At 34.9% G+C, this 23668-nt stretch overlaps 1 protein-coding gene across 2 annotated transcripts in view; it reads right to left on the bottom strand.

Annotated features, from left to right (window-relative positions):
- The window catches only part of LOC131041843 (DNA topoisomerase 3-beta), a 231907-nt gene that overhangs the window by 110542 nt on the left and 97697 nt on the right, over window positions 1–23668 (bottom strand). For both annotated transcript variants that reach the window (XM_057975066.2, XM_059209151.1), the window contains 2 exons: window positions 5729–5891; window positions 5450–5569 (listed from right to left, as the gene is read on the bottom strand). In XM_057975066.2, coding sequence (XP_057831049.2) covers window positions 5450–5569; window positions 5729–5891 — 283 coding nt within the window. The remainder of the gene's footprint in view (window positions 1–5449; window positions 5570–5728; window positions 5892–23668) is intronic.

The following is a 23668-nucleotide window of genomic DNA, read 5'->3' as shown; positions in this document are numbered from 1 at the left end:
TGGTAATACATCTAGTTTGGACGTAGTATCGTATGTATGATCTAGCTGAACCAAGTCATTGTGCTTTCTTTCCATCGGTGACGTTGCCAGATGATAGTCTTTATTTAGCGATACTTATCATGTGGGAAGATACCAAGTTATTCACACTTCTTGACTGACCGTGGTCATTGGTCAACTTATCCTTATTTGTCGTTCCTCTTTTATAGCATTGACACTATTATTTATCCTTCCATAACTTATATTCTGGATGCACCCTTCTTGTTGACTCATCACATGTGATCAAACTCCAAGTAGCTGATCATGTTGCCAGATATGAAGGCAACGTGTTAGTATAGCTGGTGGTATCAATATCGTATATACTTCATATTATCTTTGACATCTTTGTTTCTTTAAGAATAGTGATGATGATCGACACTGGTGTAGCTTATTGAGCCAATTCAACATGCATCGATGGTTTGTTGATATCATGCTTGTATTTAACCGTCTTCTTCAATAATGTTTAAATATTTAATTAACACTTATTTAATTGTATCTCGACTCTGGTTGCCTTTTAGGTCTTGCGTGGGGACATTACATGCCAAGTACTTTCCCGTGTTTTTGCCGAGTCCAAGTCCGAGTCCAATTTTTGGGATTCCAAGTCTGCAGCGAATCCGAGTTTTCCAACAATGCCCTGAACATTGGGCAATGGGGCTCCCATCTAACTTCTACCCCATCCATGGTCATCCCCCATTTGAACCAACTCACCAAAGCCCACTCCAAGGAAACAAGAGGTGATAGACGCAAGCCCTAGTGCCCAATGAGTGGGGAGGGGAGAGGATACAAAATGATATGTTGCATTATGCTCTCACCTAAAATTTAAGGTGAACATATTTCCTTATGCAGCATGTTATCCCAATATGTGCCTCCTTGTCACAAACATCTACACACTTGGAGTTACCATTTTCACAAAATAAACAAATATCTATTAAACTTTCCAAAATTTGCAGTGAAGATATAAATAAGAGCTTGCACCTAATTAATTTGTCTAGCACACTCAAAGAAAATGATTTATATCCAATCTGTGTTAATTGATGGAATCTCTTGATGTCGGAAGTCCGACGACTATATAAGCTTCTTTGAGGCAAGAAAACTAAGGAAGAACCCTTGCACCAATAAAGATTTTGGAAATATCACTTACGTGGACTCTAACTAACACGCCTTGTTGGAGGCATCGCCTTCAACCATTATTTAGTATTCCCGCATTTGTTCTTCGCATCAAAGACAGAAAATTGTGCCTTAAAACCAACTCATGCCAATATCACAGAAATGCTCCCAGGATATTATCAATTATCAAATACTATGTTGTGTAATGATTACAAGTGCAATTAAAATATCATTATAATTTTGAGAAACTAATATTCTCCTCCTAGCAGAAGTTCCAAATTTAGCCAACGGCAATAGTTACGGGATAGTTGAAGACATCTTCAAGAAAGATAAAATCTCGCATCCTCTTACATCCATGATACTCTTCCTTCTAGGGCCACACACAAACCAATACCCACCCACCAACAATTCAAAATTATTAATCAGACTCTCTAAAGGCAAATCGAATCTACAAATTTATTTCCACGCTATTTCATGCTAAGAAACCTGTCTTTCTGCCAGCCACCAGCTGTGCAATTGCAATGAGGAACCGCTACGATTTTAAATAATATGGAATGATTGGTGTCCACTAAATTGTAATGTCCCCATTTTTTTAAGCCTCTTATGAAGTTTTAGCCTTTTGGCTAAGTGGAGAAATAAAGAGAAATTAATTAAATAAATTTCTTATAAAGTCATTAAATAACTTGAAATTAAAAAGTGACTTTATATTTAATTAATTTAATTAAATAGTGACTAAAATAAAATATTAAATTATAAAGACTAAAATAAAATAATATTATTTCTAGAATCCTCTAGAAGTTTATGAGACGTATGGAGAAAAAAGATAAATAGAGGTTGAGCATCATTGTATGATCATTGGAGATATGGATTTTGGATTTGATTAATTGTCTGATGCTTTGCATTAGATGAATCTCTTAGGACGCAAACCTTTAGCAGATTGATAGAAGGGCTGGACGAAACCCTAGTTTCTTCTTCTTGGGAGTGGGAGATACTCAATTTTCCACATTGTGCACAACGAGTTTATGGTGGTTGGGAAGGACAAAACAGTCCTTTCACTTGAGCTTCATTGTTGGCCAAAGGCTGATTTTGACAGTATTCAACTGGCAGATCATTGGAGGGTGCACCACGATTTTGTTTTCCAAGGGCTCAATTCGATCCATACTTGTATCGGCATATCGGAAGGGGTTGGACGATTTTTGATAGGAGCATTTGGAGGAGTTTTCAGTGGTGTTGCAGGTGTTAGAACAGATCTGAGACAAAACCATATCTGACCCTATCTACCACGATTTTGCTCACATTTCATTATCGGTGCAGCATACCAAGGTTTGGAGGACAGCGCTTATACCAAGGAGGAAGGGTGATTCATTTAGGAGCGATTTAAGGTTGTATTAAGTGAAGATCAATGCACAATGAATTTCTGAAACAAATCATACCAGTCTGAAAATGATTTCATAATTTTGTTCATTGACTCCCACTGTGGCATCATTTTGGCATCTGACATTGGCGATCTTCTTGGGGAAGAATAGCGATTCATTTTGGCATAGTGGAGAGGGGTTTAGCGTTCCCAATTAATTATTCTCAGACTTCCATAGCAGCAACAGGGGCTATCTGATAAGAAGGTCGAAATAGGACATTGGAGGCTTCAACAACAAAGATATTGCTTGCTCTTCTAGGCGCCATATTCCAGGTTCATCTGTCATTAAAATATCCATTGTAATTCTCAGTTTGTATGTTGAGTCTTTGGGCTGTCATATGTCTTCAGACAATCTGAAAATTGGTCACTGTTATTAGTCAATGTTTTGGGTATAAGCTGGGCAATGTAATGAGCATTTGATTTCTACATTTAGGAGAGATAAGGTTGTATATCCTTCACCTGTTCTTATATGACTGCATGCCAACTATTTGTCCAAATGTTAGTCTGCTGTAGGTGCATATTTAACATTGTAAATTCATCTCTATGCATTGCTTAAGGATTCAAGTGTCAATTAATGCATTGATGTGTTGATTCTTAAGCCTTGGGAGAGCCATCTATAGTCTTTTTAATAAGACATATCAGACTGATATTTTAGACCAGCAAGCTGGAAGGCTGTCCGTGAAGTGTTTGACGATATTCCTTGTGTCTCATAAGCACATTTTAGACATACAAGAACAAAGGATATTACATAAATATACCAAGTGTTCTAATTATTTCAGATGACAATGACCATCGGAGACACTTCAAAAAATATTAATGTCGGCCGATGATTTGACCAATAGGAGAGTACGATTACAATTTATTTTTGCCCAAACTATAATCAACATCTAAATATTTCCAATATTTAGCCTTGTAGAAGTTGTTGATCAACCACAAGAGCTGAGAATCATCTGCAAGCAAAACACCTATCACACAAAAGAGATTAGGCAAAGATTGTATGCTCTAGAACAACCAAAGAATTCTATATTATTGCACAAAGAATGATTGGAGATACAATTACAATGAATGAATGAATCCTTATAAAAGATTAACGGAACCCTAGGTGCAAAATCTAATGCTAAAATTAGGAGAACTAAAGCAATGCAAAGCAGGAGCTAAATTAAGCTCAACTACATGCTATAACTAATGCTAGAAAAGAAAAGAAGCAAACTCTAGATGAAAAAAGCACCTAAGTTTAGCTTAAGTGAAAAAGTAATTAAAGGACCTAATCAGTAAATAGTTAGATAAATGTCCTAATTACTGCAACAGGCCTTATACTTTTTAATATAAACATCAGTCCCCGTTCCATAAAAGTAAACATTTGTGAAGCCTGATAAAATAATGTTCAGATCATAAATCATAAAATCTACATTTCTGATAAAATAATAATTTATTTAAAAACCTGTAGCCTGAACTATCAAATGACTTAACAAACTCCAAAGTCCTCTTAAAATCCATTGCTCAGCCAAACTGAAGAACCTCGATGATTCTTCCAAGACCATCTAAGTCAGATACTGCACTAACGAAAATAGGATCCTAGATCCAATCCTAAGAATACAATTTGAGAAAAACTCTCAAAACATTACAGAATTAATCATTCAAGACATATCCTTCTCCAATCCTGAGACTATTATTATAATAATAATAATAATCAGATCCAATAGTTTCCCACACAGTTATGTTTTATTTGTGACTTTAATTAATTTGTTCTAAAGACACGTTAACTAATTATTTAATATTACTTTAAAAAATTTCATTTAAAGCAATAATATTAAATAATTAATATAACTCCCTTTTATTAACTTAGCTCATGGAAAAGGGACATTACAGCACATGTAGTTTCAGACAGTCAAAAGGATTATGAGGGTTGTTCTAATGATTTTTTTCTTAAACCTGATCTCCAAGTCTAGGTCCCCTCTCAAAACTGAAAACATGGCCACAAAGGGGATCATCACAATGTGGACATTGAACCTTATCAGGTGAATCAACACTGATAAATTAAGTGCATAAATTGGTCGAGTGGTTAGTGGGTGTTGCTCCTCATGGGTATGTTTGTTCCATAGGACTGCCAAATTAATGACCCCAGCAGTAATCATCAGTATGAGCATTAAACCCCACATACTTCAGTGCAGATTGATTTTTTAAATTATAGCAATACATGAACAAGTACAACCTGAGCTTTTAAGTTTCAATTAATGCATTGCCTTACAAGCCTGCTAGTGTCATGTTTTTGGAGATGGTTGAAACAAGTGACAAACAACTTATCTTGATATATTTTTTCTATTTTCTATTATTAGGAAGTCAAGCTTCAAGGTTGGTTTGAGGAAAAAGTCTAAATTTTCACAGATAATGTGAACCATTTCAAAAAGGTTGTCAAAATTCTTTGGTACAAGTAGAACTCAAGTTATATCTTCTGGAAGAAGAGATGAACAAACTAGATTGTTTTATAAAAATCTATCTTATAAACCTAAGAAAATCTCATTCATTTCCACCAAAATTCAATCAGGAAGTGGGCACTTATTTAAATTTCCTACTAGAGAAATAACTATCAAAATAAATTGAACATACATGAATTCTATTGAGGCCAACGGAACTTTTCACCTCCAACAAGAATAAATGTGACTAAATAACATATATGGATCATGGAAAAAATTTCAGTATATGCTTGGCCTAAATTGCCAAGTATAATCAGATATGTTGATAGAAGAAAGTCTCTCAACATTGAATTATTCGTGTTGTATGTATACTTCATTTGTAAATGAGTCAATCCAACAGGAAAATTCCTTCTAGCATAAGACACTTAAAATATGTACCATGTTAACAGCTAAACTCTACAAAACAAATGTACCTAACCTTGAGCAGATTTACAGTATTCAAACCAGAGGGACGACTTTTGCGCTCTTCCTTTTGTGAAACATCTACAACCTTGGATGAGCCAGAATCAATCACCAATTTCTGAAAGACTTTGGATACCTGAAACACAACTTAAATAAAGCTCAAATTTTAGGTCTCTATTAAAATTGAAATACTCAAGGTAATACAAAAATTATAAATTCAAAGATGGTATACATATCAGAGACAAAAAGTTACATAGACTGACTTGAATCAAATATGCAAGACTAGAAATCTCACATCTTGGTCAAATACTTTGTTCCGATCCCATGATAACTGAAGTTGATAACCACTCTTGTTGATATGCGGTCGAACAATCCAAAATGGCTCTGGTTTAAATGTGGTGATTTCCAGATGTCGTTGTACACAAAACCCAAGTGTTGGCGTTTGACAGGGCCCATAACTGAAACATGAGAGAATAATATCACATTAGACATCTATTGACTATTCACATATATGATCCCTTAACCAGATTCATGAGAAATTTCAGCATTTCTTAGGATTCTTCATATAAAAAATAGCTTTCATATTGCATCTTCAGACATCACTGACTAAAAATATGAACTCAAGCAGTGTTTACATGTTTTGTCTGGTATATGAATAAAGTTATTAATATTTTATATCAGAAGACAGCAAGCACATTTTTCTTATTGCCTGCATTTTGTATTTATATTCAGGCACTTGTCCTGTAAATTAGTGTAACTTACCCTTTAGTGAGGAAAGGTAGAACAAGTGCCATTTGAATTGGAGATGTAAGCAAAAAGTGCTTCACATTCAAGGTAATGAAATTTCAAATGAAAGGCTTATATCACACTGTTCAATTGGCATTAGACAGATATTTTAAACATGGATATTACCTTGCTCAAAATGTTGTCAATAAATATTTTTATGGCTCCACAAATAATTGAACAATGATTGTAGGAGTATTCATTCCTATGCCACCCATGAAAATCATCAGATCATATATCTGAGAGTTGTATCCCAAATGTAGCAAATATTAAAGAAGGCATCATAAATTGTATTGGAAACGTCCAATCAGGAGTGGAAAGTAATCCACTGGTCCAAAGAAAGAAATATTTTAAACTAAAGAAACAAGTTCACTTACAACATAGAAATAGACTTGAACAAGCAAAGAAGAAATTAAATCAAGAAAACAAAATTTGTTGGAAATATTGTCATTGATGTCAAAGGCACTCAGTTGTGTTTGTTAGATTTCATCATTGATGTCAAAGGTAAGATTGCTGTGTAAGGAGTGTCTAAAAGATTGTCATCATGACTGTAATGTCCCCACTTTGAAATACAATTTAATGGTAAATGATAATAATAAATTTAAAATGAAAATATAAAAGAATATAATTAAATTTTAATTAAGTTAATGAATGGTCAAAGACATGAAATGAAAAGTTGTGACTCCCTCAAACATGAGATATAAAAGGGAGAAAAGAACCTCATTTGAGGGGGATAGTTTGGGAATCAGAGTTGCAAATCTAATTTAAATAAAAGTGCAGATCTGATTGTGAAAGGTTGTGTTGATTTCAAAGGGGCAGAAATAATTGAGAGTCGCACTCTTGCAAAGGGTGCTGATGGTGAAAGGGTGTGCCTCTTGCCAAAGGGCATACATGATGAAGATGTGTGACCCCTCCCTCACATTGAGAAATATAAAGGAAAGGAATCCAAGCATCCAATGAGATCACTATCGATCAGATCAGAACTGTTATTAAGTTACAGGTAGTACCATCTTTGTTCTTGGTTAAAGATGCAGAATTCAGTAGTAATACTAATATGTATGCTTAATATATGAAGCCTGATAATGTTCTTATGCAAAATTCAGTAGTGATACTAATATAGACTGAAATATGTATGACAGTAATATTTAATTTCATATATATCCATAACACATGAATCAGTTGGAGAGAAATAGACTGCACTCAGAATTGCATCAACATGACAGGCGGATCAGACTTAAAGACATAGACCTTCAGAAAGCCACACTGAAACTGACTGATTGCTTATAACAGTATCTGTGTATGATTACCAGTGAATTCTTTATGCAGATAGAAAACACATGCAAATAGATTAATATGCAGATATATAGAGAAGTTCAATCTACACTCTGATATGAATGAAAAAAGAATTAAAAGGGAAAATACTTTAGCAGAACAGAAAACAATGAAGGGACCAGCAAACTGTTTTCCTTTTAAGAAGATAAAGGAACCTTCTCTCTAACCCTCCCTTATCAATTGAGGATAGTAATCTAGGGCAAGATTTAGGGCAATCCCAAAAGGGGGCATTACAGTGACCATTGATGACAAATGAGAAAAGACGAATGAAGATTGTTTCAAATGTTATAGACAAGTTTATGCCAAGAGTGGGAACATTGTCATCGATGTAAATATGCAATGATAAAGTTTATGATGGAATGACATTGATGAAGAACATTGTCATAATGTTTTGATTAAAGTTGAAAGGATAAAGGTGCCGACAATTCTAATACATCAACAGTATGGATTAAGCGATACACAGCAATTACCATTATAGAAAGCCCATGTATTATGTAATACATACGTTATAAGAAGACACAACAATGTGCAATAGTTAATGAGTAGTGACAACATTATAGAGAAGCAGCGATTCCATGGTCCAAGGCAGACTAAGAGCAAGAAAAGTTGGCAGCAAGTATATCATTAAGACAAGCAACGACTATAAAAGAAATGGTTATGACAACGATTGTATAGGATAAGCATTTTCAATCAATTCATAGTATGCAACAGTTTGACACTCAGGAAACAACTATTTATTACCGTAATCATCATTGAGACATGCCAGGAATCATTAAGCAAATTAAAGTATGGTTCAGTGTATACCTGATTTAGATGACAATGATCATATGATACTATGGTTCAGTGTATACCTGATTTAGATGACAATGATCATATGATACTATGGTTCAGTGTATACCTGATTTAGATGACAATGATAATATGATACTACAGCGATCAAACAACTAATATGACAGTTGGTATCAAACAAACTAAGTACAGCAGATGAGATGTAATGTCCCTACTAGTTAGAGATCACTTTCCTGCAAAACAGACTATTAGAATGCAACAAAATATATATTATTATTCTAATTTGCATTCAAACTTCAATTACTTAATTAAAACTAATCTCAATTCTTAGGTAAAAGGATACGAATGAAGTATTAGGATATGTCCTTAGGCGGTTGTAATGCCCGCCTTCTTGGAATCCATTATGGTTCCAAGCCTTACCAGAGAAATCGATGGATAATTCGATTCCCGTCTTGGATGTAGCATCTTACATCCAAGCCTACCAAGGAAGATCGTCATATATGATCAATTCCTGCCTTGGATGATACATCTTATCATCCATGTCTACCAGAGAGGACCGGCAAGATCTGTCTCTTCTTGGGTGAGCTTCCGACACCCAAGCCTTTAACATATATGCATATGAGTACTCAGTATATACTGCCTACCAGGGATTATCATAATCCCAAATTAGGCTAAGGGGGATTTTCTCCCAATAGCCTCCATCACATAGCCAAATTATTGTTATTCATATAACAGTTTATATTATCATTTTAATTTATAATTTATGCCTGCCTCTACATATTTCTTAATTACTATTATTGATCCTGCATACATATATATATACATATATATGTGTGTGTGTGTGTGTGTGTGTGGATACACACACGGACATATATTTGTATATATACATGAGACACTATTACGATAAAACTATGTCAAAGAGATTGGTGAAATATCACATATGACAGATCCATTATAAACATATATGTGTGTGTGTGGCACACACGTCCACACACATATTTATTCCTGTGGCGTGTAAACTAACCGCTTACCTTTTTTGTAGTCTGCAGCCTCTCTTCCACCCATTTCCTTTTATTCCTGTGCCTCCCCCTTTGGTCTGCAGACTGTCTTATTTTATACCCGTGGAGGGGAGGGGTTGTGTCCCATGTAATGTCCCCTACTTGGTTGAAGACAGTTTTAACCGTAATTAATCGATTTCCAATATATTTATAACTTAACTAAATCGATTAAGAGACAAAATTATCTTAACATGAATCCAATCTAGGATGTTCTACCTTTTCTTTAGTCTATCAAGTACTAGCTATCTTACCATACTAAATAATTAATCCTATTTTTGATTTATAAATCAATTACACATTTATTAATTTTTAATTAATAAATACTTATTATTATCAATTAATTAATAAATACTTTGTTTTGGTGATTAAATAAATATTTATTAATTTACTAATTAATAATTACTTTTTATTATATTAATATTAACTATAATTATTATATTAATATTTATTATTATCAATATCTATATTTAGGATCCTTATATTATTCCTTATACTGAATTGAATATATATATATATATAAATAAAGAAATGAATTAAATTATATAATCAATTATTTATGTATCTACTAATTACATTTTATATAAGTTATTAATATACTGCTGCTTAAAACATTAATCATCACTATATTCAGTGGTTGTAAAGGCAGACAGATCTGACATGCGTCAGATCTGGTCTGCCACTGTATGTGTAACTAAGTTTGGCTGTCATCATATTGCAGTCTATACTGATATTACTATTAAATTCTGCATACAGACATTATCAAGCTTCATATATTAGGCATACGTATTAAGCATATCCTTGTGCATACTACCGAGAACAAAGATGTTACTGCCTGTAGCTTTATAACAGTTCTGATCTCATTATTACAGCCTTCAGTATTGGTAATATTCCTTCCTTTTTCCCATCCCCCGAATTGAATGATAGAACTACCTTCTTATATGATGTGTTTGGAATGATAAACCCCTTGGTATGAGCCACGAAACATGTTCCTTAATACTTTTCTTTATACAACTATTAATCGCATCCCTTGGGACATCGTTAAGACTTGTAATGGTAACACTTATCGATTTTCTTATTAAATTATTAGTTACAGTAACCATTGTTAACTTACCAATCATCGTGTTGCTCCGAGACGGTAACATGCTGGTGTATTGTAATCGATCCTTATCCAAATATAAACGGCGACTATTATTTGCAATTAGTTTCATTATTATTGCCGATATGATTACGATGAGAATTATCCGTTGCTTCTAGCAATTGTTCCTAGTTGGCGTTGACAATCGATATCTATCCATCTAGTATAATTCTAAATCGATCCGTATTCATTGGAGATTACTTGGTATTCTTCTCTGCTTTATATGTGTCACGTATGTGATGGGTTTGGAGTCTCTTTAGAGATATCTTCATTCCAATTGATTCGATGTCACTACTATCTAAAATTCTTGCGGTCACTCCGCTCACAATGAAGAATCTTGTTTTTGGATGGGGTTGTGTTGACGTGTATTTTGTACACTATCAAACACAGAATAAAATACCCAAGGATACCTTATCCTCTCTTGAGTAAAGCCTCTGATTGCTGAAGATATCGCGAAAAAGGATCAATCAGGATGACTCCAAGGTTCTTCGTTGTAGGATCTCTACGTGTGGATAACCTCTCTGTGGTATGATGTGATTTGCTAGAATCACAAGGGAACTTACACTTGATGACTGAACTTCTGATTTGCTTTGAATATTACTGGAACGCAAGATTTTACTGCCTTAGATTGGAAAAAAGGATAAAAGATGAGGGCAAGGAAAGGATCTAATTCTAATACTAAGAATGTAAGAGCAATGAATGATCTTTGATGGAATTCTAACTAGGTCTTGTTTTGACATCGCAGGACCATCTCCACAAGGCTAGTGCGATCTTCGAAGGAAAGCTTTATGATGTTCAAATCATCACTACAGGCATAGACACCATCAGGTTGATGCATATCAATGAAGAAGCGACAAATTGAAGTTGAACTTAAGCTGAACGATTCTAGTTGACTACGCAAGGCAAGTCTGCAATCAACAAACTGCTAGTAGTATGGATATACGAATTTCACTCATCTAATCATCGACCATCTAGGATTGAAGATTCAACAAGAAACCATGCATATTGCAAGAAACGACACACTTCACCATTACTTCAATGAAAATGGAGTTTGTTTACAATCAATGGCAACAATTTCTTGCCTTGTCCTCCTATTCTATTCTAATTGCTATTCTATCAACTAGCTAACTACTCTCTATTCACTAACTCCTTTCTAACTGCTTCCAACTCTCTAATTCCTTCTAACTACCTTTACAAAATGAAATGCCAGGGCTTATATAGTGCCCTCAATACAATTCGATGGCTTAGATCGATTTGAGATCAATGGCCAAGATTCAACAATGAAAACCCTAATTAGGGTTTGTTACAACCATTACATAACATTTAATGCTTGACCAATGATAAAATTGGATTGCTTGGACACATGTCCTCTCTGGAAAAATCGACCAATGGATAGCTGGGGTAGGTACATCAAAGTTTGTGCCACCTCCCATGAGTTAGGTACATTGAATCTGGACATGCTGAGGTGGACCACACTGACTGGAGAAATGATGACTAGGATGCCACCTCATTTGACACTTGGTTGATACTCAATTTGGTAACGTTGAGAAGTTAGCCTTAATTAATTCTTCTGGAACTATCTACTTCTTCAACAAACCCTTTGCTCTGACTTCTTGTGTCCTTGATTTGCAGGATGATCATGTACCTCGCCTTGGAACGCTGGATTGGAAGAGGTCACCCTTATCCTGATGATGTTTGATCGAAGAAAGCCATCCTTGTCGATGCTAGACTGGAGGAGGTCGCCCTTGTCTTTGCTTGATTGTCCTTGATCTAGCTTGATTTTCCAACTCCGGGATCTCCATTTGATGCCTACACAAAATATTAAAGTTAGTCTTTTGAGCATCAAAACCTCAAAGCATGAAATTTAAGACCTTTCAAAGGAACGGAATTTGGATCTTCAAGACTTAGACTTTACAAAATTTCAATGGGATCACAATAAGTCTTGAATGAGATCTTCAAAAAAGTAATTCTTCATACCTTCTCTTGAGTACTTAAGTACAAAACCTTGGCAAAAGATGAAAGAAAACCGGATTTTGATGGACAAGCTTAGATTATAGTCCTCCCGTGGATAAAATGCGCCTCCTTTAGCTTGGAAAAGAACTCCACCTTCCACTAGCTTCTTCAAAATCTGGAAATTTGCCTTCAAATGCCTTCAAAAATCTAGAAATTATCCTCCAATCTAGCAAGAAATTCACCTCTCCAATAACCTTCAATATGAATTTCACCCTCCTTAGTCTCCACACTTGGTAGAAATTCGCTCCACTCCAGCTAGATTTCGCACCTCCAATTAGCTTTCCAAATTCGCACTTGAAAGGATGATTGAATGATTTGAATTGTGAAAAAACACCTCCAATATATAGAGCCCTCACCTTCCACTTACCCATGAGGCCAACTTAGCAAATAAAAGGTGAAATAATAAATAAAACCTCAAAAGGAGTAGGCCGACTTGTCAAATAAAGACAAAATAATGCCTTGTGCGCTCCACCTTTAATTTTTTAATTTCACAAAAAATTAATTTTAAATGCCTTTATAATTAAAAAAAATCGATTTTCTAAGGCTCAAAATTAATTTACTAAATACCAATGCGCCTTTTATTAAATGCCAATTTAATTAATATTTTCAAATATTTTGAAGTTGGCAATTTGGCATCTAATGCAGTTTGGAGGATATCAACGTTGAAATATGGCAAAAAAATAATGAATGCCATTAACTTCGCTTTGGTCCCTTGGAGAGGGACAGGAGCACTTTTTGGAAAATCGCTTTGGTCCCTTGGAGAGGGACAGGAGCACTTTTTCGTTTTTAGGCTAGGATTCTCAATTTTTTGAAGTCAAACCTTTGTTCACCATGCTTTAGAAGATCCTTACCATCTCATACAACTTTGCCTTAGCATAATCTCGGAGGGAATTAGTTGTTTTCATAAAAAGTGCTCTGGTCCTTCAGTGAGGGACGGGAGCACTTTTGAGTCCATTGCATGAATTCTTGATCACATTAATCTTCAATTTACCCTCAAGGCATAGAATATCACATTTCACACCATCTTGAGCCTTGGTAATAAAAATATCATTTCAAAATGCAAGGTAAATAGTCATATCTGGAAAAAGCGCTCCGGTCCCTTGGTGAGGGACGAGAGCACTTTTGCCAATTGTCGTCAAAATTTGCAACTCTCGCATCTCAATTCCACTTCAAGGCATTTTAAACACTTTTTCAAACTTGTGCCTTGGCCTCAATTTATCCAAAATTGGTGAGAAAGGCAAGATAACATGTTAAGTGCTCTGGTCCCTTGGTGAGGGACAGGAGCACTTTTGAAAATCGCTCTGGTCCTTCAGTGAGGGACAGGAGCACTTTTGCAATTCCAAGCCAATTCGTCCTTTGCTAGTTTCCCAAATTATCTTCAATGGGCTAATCATGTCCTCTTTCATTCATTTCAATCACAAAACTTGCCTTACCTTTGCAAGAAATTCACACTTTTTTGGAAAATCGCTATGGTCCCTTGGAGAGGGACGAGAGCACTTTTTACATCTTGGCATACTTTTTTTGTTCTTTAAACCTCTCAATTGCGTCCAAGGCATAAAACATCATTCGTCCTTCCCATCCAAGTCAAGTTTTGCCATAAAATATCAAACAAAGAAGAGAAACTTGAAAAAGTGGCATGGTCTTTCAGTGAGGGACGGGAGCACTTTTTGTCATTTGGGTTGATTTACTCCTTTGTAGACTGCTTAAATTATATTCAATGGACAAAACATGCTTCCCTTAACGTCTTCAAATCATAAAATCACCTTAACCTTGCAAAGATAGTGCAAATTTGAAATTCAGTGCTCCGGTCCTTCAGTGGGGGACGGGAGCACTTTTTGCCCTCTAAGCCAAATTGTCTCACTTTTCACCTCGAAATTTCTTTGCTAGGGAATATTTCATCTTACTTCATGCTATGAATAGAAGTTAACATCCAATAGAGGTCTAAAATTGTGCATATAAAGAAAAGTGCTTTGGTCCTTCAGTGAGGGACGGGAGCACTTTTGACCTTCTAGGCCAAAACTTCATCATTTCATTGTTTTCAATCAAGTCTGGATGCTCTATAATGTTCATTTCGTCCTTCACCATATCTTTGATGTCTCAATTTAACCAAACAAGGCCAAGAATGGCTCAAATAAGTCCTTTCGCCTTGGTCCCTCAGTGAGGCACGGGAGCACTTCGCCTTGGTCCCTTGGAGAGGGATAGATAGGAGCACTTTTTCCTTTAACCTTCAGAATTCACCATTTTTGTGCCTTCAAAATCTTCAAAAGTATCAAGTCATGTCCAATTATCATTCCGGAAGACCCTGCACAAAACAAAATAGAAAAGTCAGTGACAAATATGCATAAAATAACATTTGTGCTCTGGTCCCTTGGTGAGGGACAGGAGCACTTTTGTCCTTTCTAGCTAAAATATTCAAAATTTAGGTCTCCAATCATTTCACAAGGCAGAGTTAGGTCATCTTCAAGGCTAGGAATCAGTTAGCAAGCCCTCGCAAAACAAGAAATTGCACTTAGAATGAAATTCGCCCTGGGCCTCCAGTGAAGGACAGGAGCGCCTTTTGACTTTTTGAACTCTCTATCAGGATAATTTTTATGGCATATAACATTTAAGTATAAGAAGGAAATGTCACTTATACTTTAAGTTATATTCCATATATACTTTCAGGATGTTTGAGAGTGGTTTCAGACCTCTCGGAGTTATATTGCAAAATCTAGTTTTTTGAGGTTTTTTAGTTTTCAGACTTAGCCAATTTTTAGGATCAGGACATTCCAGACTTAGCCAAATTTCAGGATCAGGACATCACTTAAGCAGGACCTGCTATCCAGGTGATCCCCTTGGCGAAACTCAAAATGCAAAGGCTAACGGACAAAACCCTAAAAAGCAAAAAAGCAGGGGTCCCCATTTGCAATGGGGCGATGTGTGAAAACGTCACAACAGGTTGACAACACCTAGGCTTCTTATTGCTGATAGTCGATTGTCTCAGAAGCTTGACTAATCGCTCGATTAGTTTCTCCTCCTTAAATCGAGCTTGTTAGAATGCCATAGCCTATCGTCTTATTCATCCTGGCATAATTGTTGTTCCTTATCAACCCACAATTCTTTTGTAGACTTCCTTACTATATACAGCTTATCTCTTGTTGTTTGCCATACGGTCATTGGTCTCGTGGAGGTATTCTACCACCGCTAAGCTCGAGTCCCTTTGTTGACATGCTTATGTAGTCCTCATAATAACTCTGCAACACATAGACTTATGGATGTTCGGAATTATCATCCACTATCCTTTATTTTTTTATATTTAATGAATGATTAATATTACTGTTAACATCAATAATTAATTACATAATAAATGATAATTTATTATTATTATGATGAAGAATCACATAATCTATTATTACTTACATCACCAGATGTGGGGTTATGACAACCCTCTCACTTTAGAGGAAAATCGTGAAGTCTCATAAATGAGACGATTTTCTAATATTATTAGATGTTAATTAATGAATGTTTTAATTATCGTATTTATTGAATCACAATAATCCAATGTCCAAAGAGGGGTTATGACATCCCACCACGGGGTCCCTTCCGTGGGAAGGGGTGTGACGGTGGTCGCAGCCCAGGGCTGCGACTCCCGTCCCACCACTTCCCACGGGGAGGTAATAACCATGGCGTTTTAACTCTTTTTTTTAAATGAACGTATATAATATATCAATACTATTTAATAATTAACATTATTTAATTATTTAATAATTCATTTCTTCATCATTTAATATATTAAATATATTAACATTATTTAATAATTTATTTCTTATATTAACCTTATTTAATATATTAACATTGTTTAATAATTTATTTCCTCATTTAATATATTAACATTATTTAATATATTAACATTATTTTAATAATTGATTTCTTCATTTTATATATTTCTATTGAACTCATTAATATATGCTATTATCATTATTGGTGTATTCTTTCACCCTTTGCATAAATTTATTTAATTATTATTAATAACTTCATACATTTATTGCGGGTAATAATCCTAGTAGGGTTTACGAATGCAAAAATAAAGAGTAGATTTCTATGATACCAAGGTAAGATTTACATCATGTGATACAGTAGAGGGTTATCACATGAGACAAAAACAAAAGCAGAAAAGGACAAAAATCAGAAAAGGACAAAAGCAGAAAATGACATAAAGAAAAGGTTGACAGCAATTAACATAGACAATTCAGCGATTAAGAAGATTATGCTGGGTAATAAAAAGTCAATAAAGTGTGATTTGACTTCTCTCCAAATGGTGCAGATTCATAATCGAAACAGGAATATTTTGTTAAAGAAACTTTTCTTCAAAAAGATTTGCATTAGTAATTATTTTAAGATGCAATTATTATTGTGAATAAAACCAACAATTAATAAATAAAAGACACGTCTCTCAATGAAGTATCCATCCAAAAGGGTATGACCCTTAATGATTTGAAGATTATAAATAGGGATTGAAATGTAGATGAAAAGTGTGTGTGTGTTGAGTTTCAAGTTCATTAAGCAACTACACCAAGGGCAGCCATTCATGAGAATTTATTGCAGATCTAAAAGGCATAAGAAGATATTATAGCATTTGTGACAGGAGTGTGGCAGAACTGTGGTCTGATTTGTATCAGATTTGAAGGTGGTATATAGAACTTCATTGGAGCAAAATAGTGAAGAGAATTTTGTGGCAGACTTATAGTCATTTCATAGAAGAATTGAAGAAGGATTTATTGCAGATTTTGAAAGAGGTGATTGGGGTCATCTTTTGATAGATTCATAATCAGCTAAGTTGCCAGTTCAGGTTTGGGCACCAGTTTGGATTCGAGAACCCAATTCGCCGGTTCGACGAAAGTTTGAAAAGAGGTTTGGGTTTGTTAGTACAAAAACAATGTTATATAATCTCACTAAAATTCATATCATAGAAACTGAATTAATATATAAAAAAATAAGTTTATGAACGGCAAACCAGACCCTATACTGAACGCAGACCTGGACCCAAATTCGGTGTCCCGGGCCCAAACCTAGTAACTCAGATAATCAGATATGTGGCAGACAATATAGTAAATTTGTAAAAGAAATTATTATATAAAGCAAGTAATTTGCGGTGGTTTTCTCCCGTACGGGTTTCCATGTAAATATCGTGATCTTGTGTTCTTTGCATTTGAATGATTGTTGTAATTGTGATTGAGAAAATTTAAATTTGTAAAAGTTGTTGTTATACTGATTCACCTCACACCCCTGCCCCACCCCCCCCATGCCCCCCACCCCCTCAGCATAATCGTGTGCTCAACAAAATTAACAAAGAAAACCCCAACAAAGTCAGACAAATAATGAAAATGGAGAATTCTTTTATAAAAAAGCAAGGAATAACACAGAAACAATAGAATACAGGAAAAGGGAAAAATAAAGCATCAACTGAGAATAACAGTAAATAGATGGGGACAAAATACATATCTCGTCTACCAACAGAAGTAATAGAAGACAGACCAAGAAACTTTGGAAGAAGAAAAAGATGAATATACAAAAACCTAACACTGGTACATCTCACAAAGATGAAGGATATTTTTGCTCATACTTTAGCATCTACTCATAATTGCATGAGATAAAATATTGAATGTTACAGAATATTGATCCCCTGCAATTAGTTTAGATATGATGGATGTAGTGGCTGTCAATGATCCAAAATTAACAAATCATCTGATAATTTGAGTCATAAGAATGCATTCTCCCATTTCAAAGAACAAGTGGTTATCCATGACATCAGAATTTAAAACAAAGCACAGTGGTAAAACAGATGAAATTAAATCCAATATACATGGAGAAAACTATCATAAAATAATTTTGAAAATGATAAAAGTGATTTACACAGTTCAGCAGCATTTGATCATTCAAACCTTTCAAAGAAATTAAAATAAGTGAATCTTGACATTATCAAAGAAGGAATAAGCAAGAGGAATTTAAATACTTATTGGTGGCTTAGATAGGATTCTGTCAAAGAAGATTTTAGGAAAGCTTTAAGCCAGTTGGCGAAAGTGATGACCTCCATCATCATTAATCCTCAAATTTAAGAATTTTCAGTTTAGATATTATTTGTTGGTTGAAAAAACTGAGCAAGGTTGTATAGAACTCAAGAATCCTGAAGCAAGCAAAGGGGTATTTGGTAGATTAATAAAGGGTGTGTCAGTAATTTATTAATCAAGAAGTTAGCTTAGGTGAATTGCTGTAATTAGTCATCATCACCATTCACATTTATCTGTATATGGTTATAAAAGCAACGGTCATTGTGAATTTTATTCCATTCCTTGTAGAAGAGTCAGTATCACGAGCAATAGAACATGTTATATGCTATATTTTTACTGAGGATATCTCGTTAAGTATACATCTGCGTGTGTATTCTTATGGTAAAGAACATGCAACTGAGCCTTAATTGATTTAGCAATTCTGCATATAAGGGTTATGTTTGTTGGATCTCACCAAGAGAGGATAAGGACATTATTTTCTTGAGCAAAAGTTGTCAAACATGGATTACAGATGCTTTGAGAGAAAATTTGAATTGCTTTGGTATAGAGAATATCAAGGATTTATCAATGGAAAAGGCACCAGTCAAAGATGATAGGGAAATAGCTGACAGTCTGAAGATCCATAAATATGATTACAAATTTGTATAAGATGAAAATATGTCCAAGCAGACATCAACCATGACTATGAAAAGATACCTTCAACTAATTACAAAAGACATGATAAACATCAAGTTTTTATAGTCCATGAGATTCAATTTAAGGACTTTTGGAAAATAATGTGTTTGATTTCTGCATGAACCTTTTTTATCACACTCCATTTATCCATCATCAGGATAAGACACAACAACAGATATATGATAACTGCTAGATTAGCTCAATAAGTAAGCCCCCAAACGCCAAGGGTTGTAAAAGTTTGTTTGTGTTGAAGGAAGAATTAAGGAAAGACATAAAATATCAAAATGCGATAGGAAAAAAAAAAGGGGTGCCGAAAAAAAGTCGGTCAGTGATGTCCGAGGAAGAGGTTGAAATCAATAGAAGAGATCGCAACAACTAAAAATTAAAGAACACAACAATAAGTTACAACCAACCATAGCAAAAGAATGTTTATGAATAAACATTCAAATTTTGTTTAAGGGTGTTAACAATTGGCTGCCAAGTGTAGCTTAAACCCCACCCCTGATCTCTATTGAGAGTGTGCTAGTGTGTTGATTTCGACAACCTCCCTTAATTTTCTCTTGAAATTATCATCTTCCCTCACTAGGCCCTTGGTGGCCTCCAAGAGGATGTGGCATTCCATATTAGATGATTTCTCTGCTAGGGTGGATTTATTGAAGCATCCTTGATTGATGGACGTACCATTTCCCTTGATCCTAGTGCCTATAGAGTGGCATATTTCACCATTGTAGGGGTAAACAATACAATTAAGAAATGGTTATCTTCAATCCATCATGGAAGAAGTTATATTCCTAACTTTTTTCAGCTTTTAATCTCTTGTTTAATTGTTGATTTTAATTCTAATTTAAACTTCTTTTTTCAATCTCACATGTTTCTAAATCAGTGTTCAGATTTCTTTTTCTTAATTTTAAGTATGTATTTCCATTTCTAATTTTTATTTTCTTGTTACGCTGTTAACTTTTTGGTCCCCATGTTACCCTGGCTAAGAAACTCTCACTCTTGGCATCTAAGAGCTTACTTGAGCTAATCTAGAAATCCTCATCATTTGTGATTTCTCTCTCATCATGATGATCAATCATAGACTATGATCTTAATGTTGATGCAAAAATCTGTTAAGTTTTAAAGATCAGATTAGATAGGCAATAAATCAAACACAAATGCACCAATATTATCCTGGGAAAACCTTCCTCTTGAAGGTGAAAAACCCAGCAATAATGTTCCTTATTGTATTTATCAATATAATAGATGTCTTTACAATGAATTGGCTTCACTCTTGAAGCTATATAGGAAAGATAACAATCCACAATAGAGAATCTATGATCTGCTGTAAGACTTGGTCTTCCTTGGTTAATTCACCAACTGCTGTAGATGAATATCAATGGACTGCACAGTGAATGATGTGAACAGCTGTAGAATGTATGCAAGAGAAGGAACACGATCTGCTTGATATGAATTGCTGAAGATAGAGAAAAGTCGGACTGCTGTAATGTTAATTCAATCACCTTGGAAGTGAACGGGAACAAGAACTATATACCCACGCATTGGTGATGCCAAACAACACGATCCTTCAAGAGTCGGCTTCTAATAAACATTTATGCCTCTTCATTTGTGATCGGATATATCTTAACCAACACGTCTTTTTGTTAGTGAAAGATTACATTATAATTACACATCTTCCAAGGTGGCGGATCCAACGGTTCCAATATGAAAATCGGAAATATATATAAATCGAACACATTAAATGTGTAAGGCCAAAAAGGCCCTTCAGACGTTTGATGGTATAGTCGGCTCAGAGGATCCAACCGATGCTATCCATCAACAAAATCGAACACATTTTTTTTTCCAAAAGCTCTTCAATAGATGAGACATTTCAACCAATAGTAACAAAATTAAAATCAAACAAATGCATGATAAAGAAAACAGACAAATTCAATGAAGTTGAAGTGCTAGGAAAAACCAGATAACTTTAAATTGCAAGAATGATTTAAAATAGAAGCATTTCATTTTGTAAACATTGGATGGTAGTACAGCCAGCAGGTTCAATCTTTCTTATTGTTCATATAATCACCCCATTGAACAAGAATGCAACGTAAAAAACTAAAACATAACTCTAGGCGTTAACTTCTGCTTTCCTCTTTTAATTTTTAGGTTTTAAAGTTTAAAATGTACAAAACTGATTGTAAAAGTATTTAAGCTATAAAGCTTTAAAATGAACGAATGAGACAAAAAATGAAGATCCTCAACTTACCTTGACTTGATGCATGAAGTAGGAAATGTTCGCACCTATTGCAATTTTCCATCTCAAGTTTGTAGTACTACGTTGGGTCCCTAATTTTGGCCCATCATAGATTATTGATCCAAGAACTCATAAATGGGTCACCATGTTCAAATTTGTATTTCACACCAATCTAAATGTTTTGTTGTGCTCACTTGTTTGAAGATTCTAAGTTTTGGGAGCTCTAGTTCATTATTCTATGTTTGTGAAAACATGCAAAGTTTCTATGCAAGTTGCATCCCATCTCTTGCTTCCCATCTCCTCTCTTGTCCAAAAAAAATTTGAATCCCACATACAAGTCTAGCTCGAGGCTACACTATTTGACCAATGTTTCTCATCTATCCCTTGTCGATGTGTGTTTTGACACTTCGAACACAAAATAAAGTATTGAATACTCAATCCTCTCTTGAACACAATCTTCTTAGATGCTGAACTAAGTGATCACTTTAGATGACTCCAAGGTTTATGCTATCGAGTCTTGACGTGTGGATAGTCTCAATGGTTGATGTGATTGCTAGTAATCCAAGGGGACTGACGTTGTACATGAATGCTTGAATGCGATTGGAACGTGGAAACTTGCTTGATTTGAAAAAAAGACAAAAAGGATTGAGGGTTTAGAGAAATCCAATCTACTTCAAAGATTAATGATAACACTAGATCATGCTTGGATGGACACATTCCTTAAACCGAGCTTTGCTTTGCCATGTTGCCACCAACTACACAAAACCGATGCAATCGTCCAAGGGAAATGAAAGGTTTTCATATCATGACCATTCATCCAAATACCCAATACACTGGTGCAACTTGAATAAACATGTCCACAATTGAACTTAGCATATTTTAAGGTTCACACTAACTATACACTATAATTGAAAATCATCCACCCACAAATAGTATGAACCAAAGAATTATCAACATCCACGCATTACTCCATCACAATCAATGGACTTCATCTAACATGAGGATATAACAAGAAACCATACAATATGTAAAAGAAACACCCCCATTCACCATAAATTCAATGAAGAGTATGTTTATTTACATGCTTGGCAACAATTTCTGGCTTCTCCTCCTCTACTTCTAAGTCTAACAGCTTCTACTATCAACTATTGATCAACTCCTAACTATTAACCTTTACAAATAAGTAGAGCAAGCCTTATATAGAGCTCTAGGATCAAATCCAAATCAATGGCCAAGATTACAAGATAAAACCCTAATTAGGGTTAGTGATAACTAACTTTACATTATATTTAATGCTTGACCAAAGATAAAAACACATCTTTTGGACACATGTCCAACATTGAATTCTAACCAATGAGAGATGAGGTTAGGTAAGATAAACAATATTTGATGAAGTGACATGTGTCACTTGCTCCACCTTTGAATGAGCTAGGTTCGCTGAACTTGGACATGTTGACCTTGATTGATGAATGGAGATGAGTCAGCCCCACCTCAGCTTCCATCTTGTAGATCATCACAAAGAAGTGTTTGTGATTCGGGCAATATCTCTTGATTCTCAACATTTCCAAGCCCATGATGATGATCATATTGCTCAAGTCAACCTTCTACCTTGTTTGAATATTTTAACTTGTCTTGATCACTTTCATAATTTCTCTTTCTTGTATGCTGAACTTTCATCTTGTGCTTAACATTTGGGTATCTTCATGATGTACTAATCTTGGAACTTGGATTTCCTTTTAATTGCAAAATTTCTTCATCTTCATTGCAATATCTTGATGGTGTTCATCTTGATGCTGATTTGCCAGTGAATCTCGACCCCTTCACCATCTTGCTGAGTCTTGCATCTGGATGAGCTGCACCTCTTCAAGCTGCTGAAATGTCTATCTTTGTTGCAATGTTTCCTTGAAATGGTTGCAGCCTGCCCCTTCACTCCCTTTATCAGTCACCTTCAAAACAAACAAGAATGCAATCAAACACACTTAATATATCTGATATTCCACTCTAAGTATTCTGATTTCTGATTTTCATATCTAATTTTAATCACTTCAAGTCTGATTTTCCATTTTCTAAGATCTGATTGGGGTTTTAAGTCTGAGATTTTCAACATTTTGAAGTCTGGTCGTGGATTTTTGCAAGTGCTGGACCAATTGTTGCACTTCACCAAGAG

Source organism: Cryptomeria japonica, chromosome 7 (genome assembly GCF_030272615.1).
Source record: "Cryptomeria japonica chromosome 7, Sugi_1.0, whole genome shotgun sequence".
Taxonomy (NCBI): Eukaryota; Viridiplantae; Streptophyta; class Pinopsida; order Cupressales; family Cupressaceae; genus Cryptomeria; species Cryptomeria japonica.
The sequence above is the reverse complement of the archived record's forward strand: the minus strand, read 5'-3'. Positions and strand labels throughout refer to the sequence as shown.